This window comes from Punica granatum, chromosome 7 (genome assembly GCF_007655135.1).
Source record: "Punica granatum isolate Tunisia-2019 chromosome 7, ASM765513v2, whole genome shotgun sequence".
NCBI lineage: Eukaryota > Viridiplantae > Streptophyta > Magnoliopsida > Myrtales > Lythraceae > Punica > Punica granatum.
In genome coordinates this window covers 21,360,000-21,376,631 of record NC_045133.1, presented here as the reverse complement: position 1 = coordinate 21,376,631, position 16,632 = coordinate 21,360,000, and the positions used below count along the sequence as shown (strand labels likewise).

Here is a 16,632-nt window from a genome sequence, read left to right as displayed (position 1 = left end):
TTAGCATTTGTTCTTTTTACCAGGATAACATAGATAAAGGTCCTCTCAAGGGAAATCCACAAGACTAACAAAAAGGTTAAACATCAATGTTTGAATATTCAATCGACATATATACATGTTGTGCGGACTCGAATGCATGCGCGCTGATCGCATGGCTTGGGAGTGTCCACCTTCCCGAATGACGCATAACGGACAGGTGTGAGAATGAGTCGCCACTACCTGTCTATAACCCTGAGGTCGAGGGCTGGTGAGTTACTCGGGTCTAGGGGTAATGTGTACACCTAGTTTTCTATGGCATAAGGTCTGCGGAACCGAGGGTTCCAAGTTCGGGGGTTCAATTATGTGCGAGCCTATATCCCGCATGCCCTACCGGTACTCTAGTTTATCTAAGGTTTGCCATTATTAATTTATGTACTTGTTGTAAGGACCCGAATGTGGATTCTCGTCGGGACCCGCATGCACACTTTTGGATCGCGCAGCTTGAGAGTGTTCACCTTCCCGGGGATGCGTGACGGATACGCGTGAGAAGGAGTCGCCAGTTATCATTTTACGACCCGAAGGTCGAGGGCCGATAAGTTACCGTGTCTAAGGGTATGAAACGCATAGTTTTGCTAAGGCATTAGTCTGTGCGAAATCGGAAAGTCCGAGTTTGGGGGTTCACGTTACGTGCGGGCATATATCTGGCACGCCCTTTCGGTACTCTAGTTTGCTAGACTTGCATGTTTTAATCATTTACCGCTTGAATTAAGCTGCACTCGGCTTACCTGTTTTGACACAGAAAATTCGGTGAACCAAATGATATCGGTTGAAAAGCCGAGAGAGAAGCAGACCTGTATGTCAAGGAATCAGTTCACAATCTTGCGTTACAGTTCATCAAACAGTGATGGTTGAATTCCTGCGTGAACTGGAACCGGATATCTTGGGTTTACTCTTGTCTAGGCAAGTATTAGACCGATTCGATTAATTCGACACTCGGACCATTTGCTCACCGATTGAGATTCTTACAGAATGAATGTACAAAATAAATCCTTACAATGCTCTCAAAATTCAGAAAATTACAAATAAAAAATAGTCGAATCCCAATCAGTTTGCTTTCGGTTATTATTCCGCTCAGACTCGCCGTGAGTTCAGGGAAACACCGAAAAACTGAAATTTAACTGCGCTCTCAGTGAATAGGGCGTTGGACCCTGTAATCGATGGTTTGGACCCTAAGTGCGATGCGTCCTATGGGTCGGGCTCAACTCGCATGGACAAACAATAGTAGAAAAATAACAAACAACATGCAAATTGCAGACAATATGTTTATTATTACCAAGTGTTCATGGATTAATAGATAATTAACACGGGGGTATTTTTTCAAGCAAATGCCATATGCTAAGCAAACAATGGTGCAAAACATTTTGCATTTGACTTTGCTTTGAGAACTTGACAAATAGAGTCAAATCTCGTGTGTGTGGATTGCTTTTAGATTTATTTTGTATTGTAATACTGAATTTTCACTGAATTAGTCAAACTCGTGTTTTGACTATAGATTTGGAACCTAGAGTTTTGCCTAACCATTATCTAGTGTTTGGTTAGGTCGAGTAAAAGGTTAATCAGTGTTTTGCATATTTTGCGACCGAGATAACCGTTCTAGTTACCCGAGTCTATGATAGGATAACAGAAACTTATAAGTGGATAAGAAAAGGCTTTGCAGATGAACCTGCACCTGAACAAGTAGCCTATTCTTATCCTGATACCGTAGTATTTTTGCCAAGCTAACCCTAAGGGTGTCGCTGAATTGTGAAAAGACGATTATGCCATTTATTTGAAAATTGCTTTTAGAAAAAGGAAACATCGCAGTGCAAGCCACCTCGGCCTATAGCCAGTGTCGACCAATTCCCTGGATCATCCAGGGATGTGCAAGAACCCCGAAAAAGCCAAAGAACCAATTGATCTAACCGGAAGTGATTTAGAAAGATCTTCTGTATCTTGACCTGAGTTACTTGAAATCAGGTAAAAACTCAAGTTGAGACACACAAGTCCTTTCTAGACGTCCATGCTACATCGGACTACGCATTTCGAGTTTTGAAATGGACAAGTTTTGAAAAGGGCATTAACGTTATTTAACAACTCATCCACGCGAGTTATCAGTTAATTACCAATTCATGTAAGAGTTGTCAGTGTGAAGTGGGTTTAATCATGTGAGCGTCTTGATTAACCCGTTTGTGAATTACAACTTAAAATTAAATGCCGAATGCAGCAAATGGGCGAGTTACAAACAATCAGACAAATCATGGATTGATCCACTGAATGGAGTTTGAATACCCTAAAAACTTATTTTAATGAAAACAATTCATGGCACGGCGATCAAGACGAGTCTAGGAAGTTCGAGGATAATTTGGTCAAAATGACCAAAATACCCTCGGAACCCAAATGGCCCCGAAAGAGTCACCGATACATGAATTCATGCATTTTTACTTTAAAAACAATGTTTTAAAGTTGTTAGCATGCAGGATTTGCAACGATATTGAAATTTGCAATTTACACAAAATCCGAGAAATGGATTTCATCGAGGTAAAGAGACTGTTTTTTACCCGAATAAGGTCAAAGAACTCTCGACTCTTTCCTCTTAAGAATAGCCGTGAGTTCCATTGAACCGTTTTGGGTTTCAAGCGTTCTCTTTAACCCAATTTCGACTATTTCTCGCATGCTGAAATGTTAAACGCGATAAATAACACGTATTTAACAAAAGCCGATATTGCCAAGAGTTTGGAAAACGCATTCAAGCATACAAACATGCACAAACACGTTATTTATAGAATCAATAAAACAATACCGGCTCCATGGCTACGGGAAAACATAAATATTCGGGAAACAACTCAAATCGAGGCAAGGAAACCAGTCTTGACCCGAAAAGGTCAAGAGTACCCTCGGTTACCTCTTCAAGAGGTTAATCCGAGAGGTGCCTTGTCTTTTCCGGGTCGATATGGTTTTCTCGACTTAGATTTAAACATTTCCTGACATGCCAGCACGTAATACGATGACAAACATGCATGATATAACAATGAAATTGCATAAAAATTAAAACTTGAAAGTGAAAACATGCAAATGAAAATCTTTTGAAACTATTTTTGGTTATAATATTCCATTTAACAATCGAAAATATCATAATTTTTTTTATACTAGGTAATCTCCAAATGAAGGTAATATGAATTTTCTAAATCAAATTTTCTTGATTTTTTATTTTTCAGATTAAATTTAATAAAAATATTTTTTTAAAGTAATCTCATCATAAAATTCGATATCTTGATTTCTTTAATTTTTTGAATGTAAATAATAGAATGGACTCGAAATGAATGAGAAGATTTAATAATCTTGAATTTCAAAAATAAAAATTAATATTTCATACATAAATAATAACATCAAAGTAAGTATATATTAGTATATATTCATACATAATAAAAAATATATTAACATATGGATACATGGACAACTTTTATTGTGTATATATATATATATAGTAAGAAAAAGTATGTATGAATTATATGTTATTATAGAAATCTATTTTGAAAAATAGATTAGATAATATTTTATAGATAAATATAAATTATATTTTCTTTACATAAAACAAATCAGATTTGTTTACTGAAAAGGAAAGACATATCAAATCATATTTTATTTAGATTATATATGATAGTTATAAATATTAATTATCATATACATAAACATGGTCCTATTCAACTCTAAAGAATACGTCTACAACTAGAGGAAGCTCTCAAAACGTATGTCTATCCCTAAATGCAAGTGAGTTCGTTAGATTATTTTTGTCTATCTTTTTGCTTTTTTTTTCCTCATATTGTTTTCCAAAATTGGTGATGTGAGTTATATTTCTAGATGTAAGAAAGTCGATTAGATTTTTTCATTTTTTCATTTTTTTTGTCCATCTTTTTGCTTCTTCTTTTTTTCCTCATATTGTTTTTCAAAATTGGTAATGTGAGTTTTGTCTCTCGAATGGTACAGCTACCACTATACGTAAGCTCTCCGAAAGTAAATATCGTTTACTACTAAACTTGAAGTTATATGTTTATTTTATTCTTTCTATTTCACTTTTGATTCTCGAAGGAATTTTTTTGCTATTTTTATCTTCTTTTTTTTAAAGATTGGTGATGTGGGTTTCGTCTATCGAAATGTATTGCTACCTCTATACGTAAGCTCTCATAAGGTAAGATTATCTCCTACTAAACTTGAATTTATTTGTTTATTTTATTCTTTTGGTTTTACTTTTGATTATGGAAAGAATTTTTCTTTCTCGCCATCTGTTGCAGCAGATGGAAAATTTACCCCTACCAATACCATCACTCCTAGTGTGAAATTGAGTAAACTAATAATTTGCCTCTCATGAGATCGATGTTACATCCAGTATGATCTTAAGAAAATTTTTACATCAATTTTGATCCTGACTTATTAAATATACATCATATTGCTCATTCCGTCTATCTACCGTTAAAAACTTGACAGAACCCTCTAATGGAATGGGCAATATGATATACATTTAATAGGTCAAGGTCAAAATTAGTGTAAAAAACGAAAAAGATGTTTTCGTCCACTATTGGACAGTAGGCAGATGGAATGGGTCAGTTAATGTACATTTAATCTATCAATATTCAATTTGATGTAAAAAATTTCTTGAGATCTGATTTGATGTAACATTAATCTTTCGAGAGGCAAATTATTAGTATACTCGTGTGAGGAAATTTAATTAAAAAATGCACGTGAGTTGCACATGACACGTGAAAAAATCAAAAGAAAATTTGAATTTATCTAAGGAAAAAGCATAGGGGCGGCCTCTACTCTGTCCCGTGCATCCCATCCCATCCCATCCCATCCCATCCCCCTCCAATCCAACCAGCCGCCCGCTTCCCGTCATCCGACTCCCTGCTAGTAAGTGTCAGGAGTGAGGCACCGACGAATCAATCAACAAAATCCCCATAGCAATTGTTACTACAGGTTGAAATATTGATCGCCGATTAATTTGCATGAGCTCTTCGTTTGGCCGCGGAAAGGCATCAAATGGGTTTGGGGGTTCTGCTGACCTTTTTGTTCCAATAAATTGTATGCCTTCATTTCCTAGAGTTGATTTGGAAGCCCGAGTGTTCGATAAAATGCCTGAAAGAATATTATCTTATTTCCAATTTATTTATATGTTGAAGCCGGACGGCACTTATTTATAGAGCTTGGACTTCATCTAATCCATACCTCATATTCTCGTACACAGTTCAGCAGTAAAATAGCAAAGGTTGTTATGACATTATGGTTTGATTGCCTATCACTACTCCTTGTCTCCTACTGATTGGAAGATCCAATTTTGGTGAACTCATAAAATTAAGAAATTCACTTCAACTATTCTTTTCAGGTTATGGACATGGTCGACATCGTAGGAGATGAATGCGTACCTTCCTTTACTTTCCCTTTTCCCTTCTCTGCCTCTTATTTATTTTCTTTGTTCCTCTTACCTGTTGAGCACGTATCGATTGGATGGATATAATAAAAAACGGGATGTCCTCGAGCTTAATTCAAGGCGGTTGCTATGCAATATCAATTCTCTAGAAGCTTCACTTAAAAGGGGTACCGGTGGTATTGACCTTTGTCATGTTTCTTGATCTTCCGTAAAAGTTGTATAGCAGTGTTGCAAGGAAGCATTCCGGTAACTTGTTGTGATTTTTATGAACTGATTGACTGCTGTTTTATAATTCGGTGCTCTTTATGTCTAAGTTTTCTTTTGCATGGGGACATGAAATCGGAGAGGCTTTTGCTTGGTCAGATCAAAATGGCTCACGTGAAGAAGTTCTATGGTCTTTCCAGTTCTCAAAAGGCTTCCTGGAAAACCGCATGTTGGATAAGGTTTGCATATAGATCTCATTCCACTTCTGTTCTGACTTATCAGTACCTCATTCTCTATCTTTAATTGACCATGTCTTTCCGAGAAGACGACGTACTAATCGCTCGATTGATATTGATTTATTCCAGATTAAAGTTACATTGACAAAATCAGTTAATATACATCCATCAGTGGGAGTTCGTATAGACAGTAAAAAATATTGCAGTTGACATGGTGATTACAATCTCCTTATTCCCTTGTACGATCTAACTAGTAAAGTTGAGAAGGAGATTATGCTTACATGCCGATAAACAGAGTTTGCGTTCACGGGATTCTTTCAGCAATATTCCAGCCGAAATGATGAGATCTGCAGGAATACAGAGCATTCCGAATGCACCCTGAAATGAGAGATCCTCATCAAGGAGCCAAAATGAATCAACAGAAGTGCGCAAAAATATATACACACACAAAGATATATATGTGTGTGTGTGCGTGTGCTTGTAAACAAACCGACTCTGTGCCTACATCCAACTCTTTAGTGAAGATACTTGCTGAAAACATCAAGATACCATAAAAGAAGCTAGGAAGAAGCAAAAAAGAATAGAATGCAAAGCGGAATTACGGACTCCCTTATATGAAGTACGGTTTGCTGGCCATTTGAAACTTTGAACTCTTTATTCAATGAGAACTTGTCTTCCATAAGATAAGCATGGCGAGAGTCGTCCACAAACGAATCCCGAACGACCTGCAAAAAGGGGAGATCGAGAGGGAATCTCGATTTCCCTCTCCGATGCTTAAATGAGAATTAAATTATAATTTGAGGGATAAATTATAATTTGAGGGAGAAATGAATGAGGGATTCGAAAATACCTGCATTTACTTGCATTATCTTCATTTCAGGGTATCATAATTTGTCGAAGAAATATTGATGAGATAATATTATATTATAAACATATTTAAAAGATAACATTGATTCCCATCCCTATCATATACCCCGAAACTCAGAATTTTGGCCAATTTCTTTTTAGGAAGAAAAAAGTGCAAGCTAATTGAGTCGCATTGATCCGATATAGCAAGAAGGACACATGTTCTCAAAGAGTTATATGTATTGCGATCTCGTGATTAAATTGATCCAATCATCATCGAGTTCAAAATTCAGTTCACTTGCACATCCAAATAATGTATACGGAAAGGGATCCCGTGCAGTGTGTGTGCATTTAATCTCCGAACCAGTCAAATGTATGCAGTCTCGATGAGTCCATGTAATTAATGCATCATTACTTAGCTCGTGATAATAAGATATTTGCTTGGTCTTTCCTCTCTCGGCGAATGCAGGCCAAAAAATCGAAATTTAGATCATAAGGACTTCTCTTTGAAATGAGGGTTTTTGAATCGGAAGGTCTTTGTATCTCTCCCACATAGGAGACGAGATCTAGGCACTACATGAAGCACTAGGCTTTGGTTTTGTCTTTAGATGCCTCAGGAAAAAGCAAACTTATACATATTCTTTTGATATCACGACACATAACTCCTTTTATTTCTTTTGGATATGCTTTTGGCCTAGGAGAAATGTGGAAAATTTAAATTAAGCCACTCAACCATCGATCATTCGACGACCATGCCTAGCTACTTATGCCCGTTATAAATGCTTTTCTTTCCACTTTCTGAATGATGCCCCATTACTTAATCATTGCCTTAATCATCTCTAAAGAAATATGCTGTCTGCATTTTTGCTTCGAGAGAAAATAAAAGCAAACTTTAAATGATACGACCTTGTAAATCCAATAAAAAAAAACATAAACTTTCTCTTAACTAACATGCAAATAATGACTGGAGATTAAACGTGCTCATGGTGCTTGGGGATCCCTGACCTACCTAAGGTGGGGGATGCATGGCAAGAAAATCTTATCTTTACTCGATTCATGAATTTGTTATATCGATATCACACGAGAACCAGGACAATTGATTCAATCATCGAACATGGAATTATATGCCATTAGCAAGTCAGATCAACTCGACAAAAATAAGGCAACCATTTAAAAGAGCAAAAATATCAATGAATCCTATCCTATCCTATCCTAACTAAGGTAGCATCCTAACAAATTTCAAGCGGCAAAGTAAATCGAAAGAAGCAAATCTTAACCAGCATCAGTACCTAATATAAAAGAAAATCAAGCAGTAAAATCATCAAAAGCAAAAAAAATTCAAGCAGCCCAAAAACTACCTAATCTTTTTACTTTTTTTTTTGTTTTTTTTTTACTTTTTTAGGATAAATTTCACTTATGGCAGACTAAAAAATATATATAACATAAAAAGAAAAGAAGGATCGAAAACTTTCCTGGAATTAAGCAAATCTCTATGTGTCCGTCTATGCATGCGCAGGTCGAATGCTCGGGTTCCGTCCCAATGGTTTCGGAGTAGTACCACCGACATTATTCTTGAGCCCGACTTGCTTTCTGGTGTACCCATCCGATGCAATCCTTTTATCTCTGCACTCGAGTGAACAGAATGCACGACCGCGACACATGTAGACGTCCTTTTCTGACTCGAACTCCTTCTTGCACGACGCACAGCTCTTGACCAAATCCCCAGACCCAATTGCCCGAATATCATCCCCTGCCTCTTTCTGCGGGAATCGAATGAATGATATGACTTTTTGCATGAGGGTCTTAGACTTTGGGCGGGCAGTAGCACTGCTGGTAGTGCCTCGAGAGGGCTTGACAGCACCGGCCCCGGGATTCACTGTGATCTTCTCCTCCAACTCCTTAGCCTTAAGATGCCGATTCTTGCCTGAGGACTTCGTGCCCATCGAGGCCGGTTTGTCTTGGTTGGGAAGCCTCTTCCTCAACCAAGCTGCAAGAGCACCTTCAGGCGGCATTGCAACGACGCCAATCTCTCCGCAGCAAGTCTGCCAATCCATGTCGTGGAGGCTTAAACTTTGCTTGAATGAGGTTGATCGATGAATGGTTTGGAAGAAAGAAACAGAGGGAAGACCTTTGCTTTGGTTTATATATAAGTATATATATCTAGAGATATAGATCTGATATGCATTACCGATATCATCATCGATATCCTGCAAATATCTAGAGCTCGAGTATCTCGAGATGTCGATGATTTTATATACAGATATTATTAATAATTAATAATACTGATTATTTAAATTCAAATGCTTTGACCTTAAATTTCAAATTTATGAAAATTTAAAACTAGATTGTTAATTATCTTTTGTAACTAATTAGATTTAGATAATATATTCCCGAAAGCTAGTGGTCAGACATGTTAATCATTCACCCAAACCTAAACAAATATAGACCAAAATTATTGGTTTCTATCATATTTTTAACAATATGTATATATATATATATACACCCCAAAGCACAATATACTTAAATCACATGATATATTAACCCGAAAGGATTCAAGGGAGAAAATCCAGATCTATCTGTCATAGATATAGATACTCTTTTTATATGAATATATGTTATAGATACTCATTATCATTGTTCAAATTAAGCCTCAGCATAAGAATATCATTATCCAAATTAACGGTTTCGGTTGCTTTATGAACAATATACTTTCCGAAAATCACATGTTTTTAATTTTATGTTATTATGCTTTTGCCTGCCAAAATACGATTTCTGGGAGGAGATACATGTATATCAATATACGTAGATCTGAATGTTCTTTTTTTTTTTTTTTGCGATCATTAGGTGTGATTGGGAAAGTTTTTAATTAGTATTGGTTAATAAAAATTTAATAAAATATTTATTACTTTTATTTATCTATCTATCAATCTACCTCTAATATATTATAGTAAAATTTTAAAAAATAATAAATCTTACTATAATTAGATAGATATAGATCTCGTGATATAGATCTGATTTCTTTTCGGTGAACATATTACATACAATATTACTATGACGAATTTTTTAAATGTTTTTTCATCTTAAATTTTAAAAAAATTTCGAATATATGAAATTTAAAAACTAGATAGTTAATTATTTTTTATTACTAAGTAAATTAAGATATTATATTACTGAAAGCTTGTGGTTAGATATGCTGATCACTTGTCCAAATCTAGAGGACTACTAATTGATATTATATTACTGAGCTCGTGGTTAGATGGATACATGGACAGTTTTATTTAGAGGACGACTAATTGATTTATTACTGATGTTATATATATCAATTACACCAAGCGCAAATTTTTCCCGATACTCTTTTTTGATGAATGTGTATTATTGATACTCTTTTTTGATTCGGAGGAGAAAACCCAGATCTATCTGTCTACATATGATCGATATTACCGATACTCTTTTTTGATGAATGTGTATTATTGATTCTCGTTATCATTATATCCAAATTAAGACTCACTAAGAACACATTTCTGGGAGATATAATGTATAAAAATTAAGATTCAACCTTAAAAAAATCATTATCCAAGTTAACTGTTTTGGACTTTCTGAACAATATATTCTCCGAAATCACCAACCTCCAGTGTTATGTTATTATGCTTTTACTTACCAAAATGCGGTTCTGGGAGGAATCCATATATTTAGGTGTGAAAGTTCCTTTCCTTTTTTTTTTCCTGGATCAATATGTGTGAAAGTTTTTTTTTTAATTACGAGTGATTACGGTGTTAATAATTAAATGAAACATTTATCACTCGTATTTATCTATTTATCATTCTATCTATCTATATCCATATCGATCTCCCTCTACTATATTAATAAATCGAGCGATTATGAGACAACATTCTAGAGTCATGCTCACTACTATGGTAGTGAGCAATAATATAATTTTGCATCGTATTGTACGGGAAGGATGTCTATATGGAATGGATATACCACGATGTTCGTGTATCACATCAATGGTTATTTCACACATAATTATATGTGATTATAAACCAGATTTTCTCCTCAATCAAATATATATATATATATAACATATCCATAGATTTAATTAAATGCTTTTGTCCATAATTTTCAAATTCAAAAAAGTAGAAACTAAATTGTTATCTTTAATAATGAAATAGAATTAGATATATATTCAGTGGAGTCGGCCGGATGGCCTCAGAATGATCGATTGTTTAATGAAATTTTCTCGACTATTCCTATTTGTATAAATTTTTAATTAAAAAGATTCTTTTAAATTTTCAATAGAAATCTTATATTGGCAAAGTGTGTGTGATTGACCCAGAGATAACGAATTAGCATTTGTTCTTTTTACCAGGATAACATAGAGAAAGGTCCTCCCAAGGGAAATCGACAAGACCAACAAAAAGGTTAGACATCAATGTTTGAATATTCAGTCGACATATATATATATATATATATATATGCTTTGTGGACCCAAATTTAGTCTCATTAGGGCCCGAATGCATGCACGCTGATCGCATGGCTTGGGAGTATCCATCATCCTGGAGGACGCATAACGGACACGCGTGAGAATGAGTCGCCACTACCTGCTTATAACCCTGAGGTCGAGGGCTGGTGAGTTGCTCGGCTCTAGGAGTAATGTGTACACCCAGTTTGCTATGGCATAAGGTCTGCAGAACCGAGAATTCCAAGTTCGGGGGTTCAGTTACGTGTGAGCCTATATCCCTTACGCCCTATCGGTACTCTAATTTCTCTATGGTTTGCCATTATTAATTTATTTACCGCGTTGATTAGGTTTTGCTCAACTCGCCCGGTTTGAAATCGTAAATTCGTGGAAATGATTGATTCAATTTAAGGGACCGAAAGAGGAGCGGATCCTCGCGTTAGGGGATCAGTCCACCGTCCTCGCATCTCTAACCAGGCCATGATGGTCGATTCACCATGTGAACCAGGCTTGTGACTCGTGTGGTCTCGCTAGTCTCGGGGACCCATGAACCGACTGGACCGGTTCCGACTCTCGGACCTCAAGATTGTCGATTGGGATCATTACATGAGTGAATGTACAAATAAATACCTCACGATGTGTTCTCAAATAATAATTACAAATTACAACAAATGGATTCCAGTTGGCTCACATTCAGTCAATATTCTACTCGTACTCACTGTGAGATTTGAAAGACCGAAACTTAAATTAATGTTACGCGGGCTCGTGAGAGTCGTGGGTCAGGTCCATTTGAACCAACAGATCCCAGGAGGATCAAATGGTCTTCTAGATAGTTGTAGGACCGGTCGAGCTCTGAGGAGATTCTCTAATCCCATTTCACGTATCTTGACCCGAGTCATCCTCCTCTTGGATACTACCAGGGTTAAAACGGTGACTCGAGACTAGATCTCATGTTGCACTCGGGTCGCGCGCACTCAATGTGTTTGGAGCGTTGGGCCCCGTGTCGATGGTTTGTGGCGTTGGATCCCGTGTGAACCGTATCCTATGGGTTTGGGCTCGAACCGTCACAAAACAGACAAAAACAAATAAAATCAGATAAAAACATTCAAAAAGAAACAAAAATAGATAAATAGACAAGTGGTGTGAATTAATTGCCATGTTTGCATGATTATCAGATTATGATTCGAGGTTGCTTGGCAAACATGTTTCTATCCTAAACAGATAAAAACAGAAAGCCCTGGAATGGCATGTAACATTCGACATTGCTGAAAGAAAGGGCTTAACAAACATAATGTATGTCGTCAAACTCTAAGTGTGTGGGTTTCTTTTAAATTCTTCTGTTTTCTAACACTGACAAATTAGCAATAATGACAAAAGAGTGTTTTGTCAGAATCTAAGCTTAGGGTTTTGCCCCGTCCGTTTTCTTGTGTTTATTGTGTCGAGTGTGTGATTAATCCGATTTTATGTTTTTTGACAGATAAACCATATCTAAGCACAAACTTAGGAAAGTGAGGACGCGAAACACCACAAGAGTGTCAAGGTCTCTACTCATGCCCTATGAAGGGCCGGACAACCTTTCACGGGTCGTCCCTGCTTAAAAGTTTTGGACATTCTGAACGATATACTTTTCGAAAATCACTAGCTTCTAGTGTTATGTTATTATGCTTTCGCTTATGAAAATGCGGTTCTGGGATGAATCAATATATTTAGGTGTGAAAGTTTCTTACCTTTTTTTTTTGGGTCGATATCCGTGAAAGGTTTTTTTTATTAATTACGAGCGGTTGCGATGTTAATAATTAAATAAAAAATTTATCACTTGTATTTATCTATCTATCATTCTATCTATCTATATTCATATCGATCTCCCCTGCTATATTAATAAATCGAGTGATTACGAGACAACATTCTAAAGTCATACTCACTACTTTGATAGTATGCAAAAATATAATTTTGCATCGTATTTTACAGGAAGAAGTCTGTATGGAATGGATATACCACGATGTTCGTGTATCACATTAATTGTTATTTAACACATAAGTATAGGTGATCATACACTAGATTTTCTCCTCAATCAAATATATATATATATAACATATCCATAGATTTAATTAAATGCTTTTGTCCATAATTTTCAAATTCAAAAAAGTAGAAACTAAATTGTTATCTTTAATAATTAAATAGAATTAGATATATATTCAGTGGAGTCGGCCGGATGGCCTCAAAATGATCGATTGTTTAATGAAATTTTCTCGACTATTCCTATTTGTATAAATTTTTAATTAAAAAGATTCTTTTAAATTTTCAATAGAAATATTATATTGGTAAAGTGTGTGTGATTAATCCAGAGATAACGAATTAGCATTTGTTCTTTTTACCAGGATAACATATATAAAGGTCCTCTCAAGGGAAATCCACAAGACTAACAAAAAGGTTAAACATCAATGTTTGAATATTCAATCGACATATATACATGTTGTGCGGACTCGAATGCATGCGCGCTGATCGCATGGCTTGGGAGTGTCCACCTTCCCGAATGACGCATAACGGACATGTGTGAGAATGAGTCGCCACTACCTGTCTATAACCCTGAGGTCGAGGGCTGGTGAGTTACTCGGGTCTAGGGGTAATGTGTACACCTAGTTTTCTATGGCATAAGGTCTGCGGAACCGAGGGTTCCAAGTTCGGGGGTTCAATTATGTGCGAGCCTATATCCCGCATGCCCTACCGGTACTCTAGTTTATCTAAGGTTTGCCATTATTAATTTATGTACTTGTTGTAAGGACCCGAATGTGGATTCTCGTCGGGACCCGCATGCACACTTTTGGATCGCGCAGCTTGAGAGTGTTCACCTTCCCGGGGATGCGTGACGGATACGCGTGAGAAGGAGTCGCCAGTTATCATTTTACGACCCGAAGGTCGAGGGCCGATAAGTTACCTGTGTCTAAGGGTATGAAACGCATAGTTTTGCTAAGGCATTAGTCTGTGCGAAATCGGAAAGTCCGAGTTTGGGGGTTCACGTTACGTGCGGGCATATATCTGGCACGCCCTTTCGGTACTCTAGTTTGCTAGACTTGCATGTTTTAATCATTTACCGCTTGAATTAAGCTGCACTCGGCTTACCTGTTTTGACACAGAAAATTCGGTGAACCAAATGATATCGGTTGAAAAGCCGAGAGATAAGCAGACCTGTATGTCAAGGAATCAGTTCACAATCTTGCGTTACAGTTCATCAAACAGTGATGGTTGAATTCCTGCGTGAACTGGAACCGGATATCTTGGGTTTACTCTTGTCTAGGCAAGTATTAGACCGATTCGATTAATTCGACACTCGGACCATTTGCTCACCGATTGAGATTCTTACAGAATGAATGTACAAAATAAATCCTTACAATGCTCTCAAAATTCAGAAAATTACAAATAAAAAATAGTCGAATCCCAATCAGTTTGCTTTCGGTTATTATTCCGCTCAGACTCGCCGTGAGTTCAGGGAAACACCGAAAAACTGAAATTTAACTGCGCTCTCAGTGAATAGGGCGTTGGACCCTGTAATCGATGGTTTGGACCCTAAGTGCGATGCGTCCTATGGGTCGGGCTCAACTCGCATGGACAAACAATAGTAGAAAAATAACAAACAACATGCAAATTGCAGACAATATGTTTATTATTACCAAGTGTTCATGGATTAATAGATAATTAACACGGGGGTATTTTTTCAAGCAAATGCCATATGCTAAGCAAACAATGGTGCAAAACATTTTGCATTTGACTTTGCTTTGAGAACTTGACAAATAGAGTCAAATCTCGTGTGTGTGGATTGCTTTTAGATTTATTTTGTATTGTAATACTGAATTTTCACTGAATTAGTCAAACTCGTGTTTTGACTATAGATTTGGAACCTAGAGTTTTGCCTAACCATTATCTAGTGTTTGGTTAGGTCGAGTAAAAGGTTAATCAGTGTTTTGCATATTTTGCGACCGAGATAACCGTTCTAGTTACCCGAGTCTATGATAGGATAACAGAAACTTATAAGTGGATAAGAAAAGGCTTTGCAGATGAACCTGCACCTGAACAAGTAGCCTATTCTTATCCTGATACCGTAGTATTTTTGCCAAGCTAACCCTAAGGGTGTCGCTGAATTGTGAAAAGACGATTATGCCATTTATTTGAAAATTGCTTTTAGAAAAAGGAAACATCGCAGTGCAAGCCACCTCGGCCTATAGCCAGTGTCGACCAATTCCCTGGATCATCCAGGGATGTGCAAGAACCCCGAAAAAGCCAAAGAACCAATTGATCTAACCGGAAGTGATTTAGAAAGATCTTCTGTATCTTGACCTGAGTTACTTGAAATCAGGTAAAAACTCAAGTTGAGACACACAAGTCCTTTCTAGACGTCCATGCTACATCGGACTACGCATTTCGAGTTTTGAAATGGACAAGTTTTGAAAAGGGCATTAACGTTATTTAACAACTCATCCACGCGAGTTATCAGTTAATTACCAATTCATGTAAGAGTTGTCAGTGTGAAGTGGGTTTAATCATGTGAGCGTCTTGATTAACCCGTTTGTGAATTACAACTTAAAATTAAATGCCGAATGCAGCAAATGGGCGAGTTACAAACAATCAGACAAATCATGGATTGATCCACTGAATGGAGTTTGAATACCCTAAAAACTTATTTTAATGAAAACAATTCATGGCACGGCGATCAAGACGAGTCTAGGAAGTTCGAGGATAATTTGGTCAAAATGACCAAAATACCCTCGGAACCCAAATGGCCCCGAAAGAGTCACCGATACATGAATTCATGCATTTTTACTTTAAAAACAATGTTTTAAAGTTGTTAGCATGCAGGATTTGCAACGATATTGAAATTTGCAATTTACACAAAATCCGAGAAATGGATTTCATCGAGGTAAAGAGACTGTTTTTTACCCGAATAAGGTCAAAGAACTCTCGACTCTTTCCTCTTAAGAATAGCCGTGAGTTCCATTGAACCGTTTTGGGTTTCAAGCGTTCTCTTTAACCCAATTTCGACTATTTCTCGCATGCTGAAATGTTAAACGCGATAAATAACACGTATTTAACAAAAGCCGATATTGCCAAGAGTTTGGAAAACGCATTCAAGCATACAAACATGCACAAACACGTTATTTATAGAATCAATAAAACAATACCGGCTCCATGGCTACGGGAAAACATAAATATTCGGGAAACAACTCAAATCGAGGCAAGGAAACCAGTCTTGACCCGAAAAGGTCAAGAGTACCCTCGGTTACCTCTTCAAGAGGTTAATCCGAGAGGTGCCTTGTCTTTTCCGGGTCGATATGGTTTTCTCGACTTAGATTTAAACATTTCCTGACATGCCAGCACGTAATACGATGACAAACATGCATGATATAACAATGAAATTGCATAAAAATTAAAACTTGAAAGTGAAAACATGCAAATGA

General features: G+C 36.7%; 2 protein-coding genes across 5 annotated transcripts; one reads left to right on the top strand and one right to left on the bottom strand.

Moving 5' to 3' along the window:
* The first annotated feature begins 4,768 nt into the window (after positions 1-4,768).
* LOC116212799 lies at positions 4,769-6,165 on the top strand. 4 transcript variants are annotated; one of them, XM_031547503.1, is made up of 5 exons: positions 4,769-5,094; positions 5,193-5,278; positions 5,396-5,431; positions 5,755-5,883; positions 6,010-6,165. In XM_031547503.1, exons 1-5 carry the CDS (start codon positions 5,019-5,021, stop codon positions 6,088-6,090), a joined length of 408 nt encoding a protein of 135 aa, XP_031403363.1. In that variant the 5' UTR covers positions 4,769-5,018; the 3' UTR covers positions 6,091-6,165. The 4 variants fall into 4 exon arrangements, 1 of the variants encoding a protein (XP_031403363.1); XR_004157927.1 differs by lacking the exon at positions 5,193-5,278 and having other exon boundaries at positions 4,770-5,094; positions 5,755-6,019; XR_004157928.1 differs by lacking the exon at positions 5,193-5,278 and having other exon boundaries at positions 4,769-4,989; positions 5,396-6,019.
* Positions 5,760-8,945, bottom strand: LOC116212798. Its single transcript, XM_031547502.1, has 2 exons — positions 6,487-8,945; positions 5,760-6,258 (listed from the first exon to the last, which is right to left on the bottom strand). The coding sequence occupies exon 1, from the start codon at positions 8,778-8,780 to the stop codon at positions 8,229-8,231; it is 552 nt and encodes a 183-aa protein (XP_031403362.1). The 5' UTR covers positions 8,781-8,945; the 3' UTR covers positions 5,760-6,258; positions 6,487-8,228.
* Between the last annotated feature and the right edge of the window lie 7,687 nt (positions 8,946-16,632).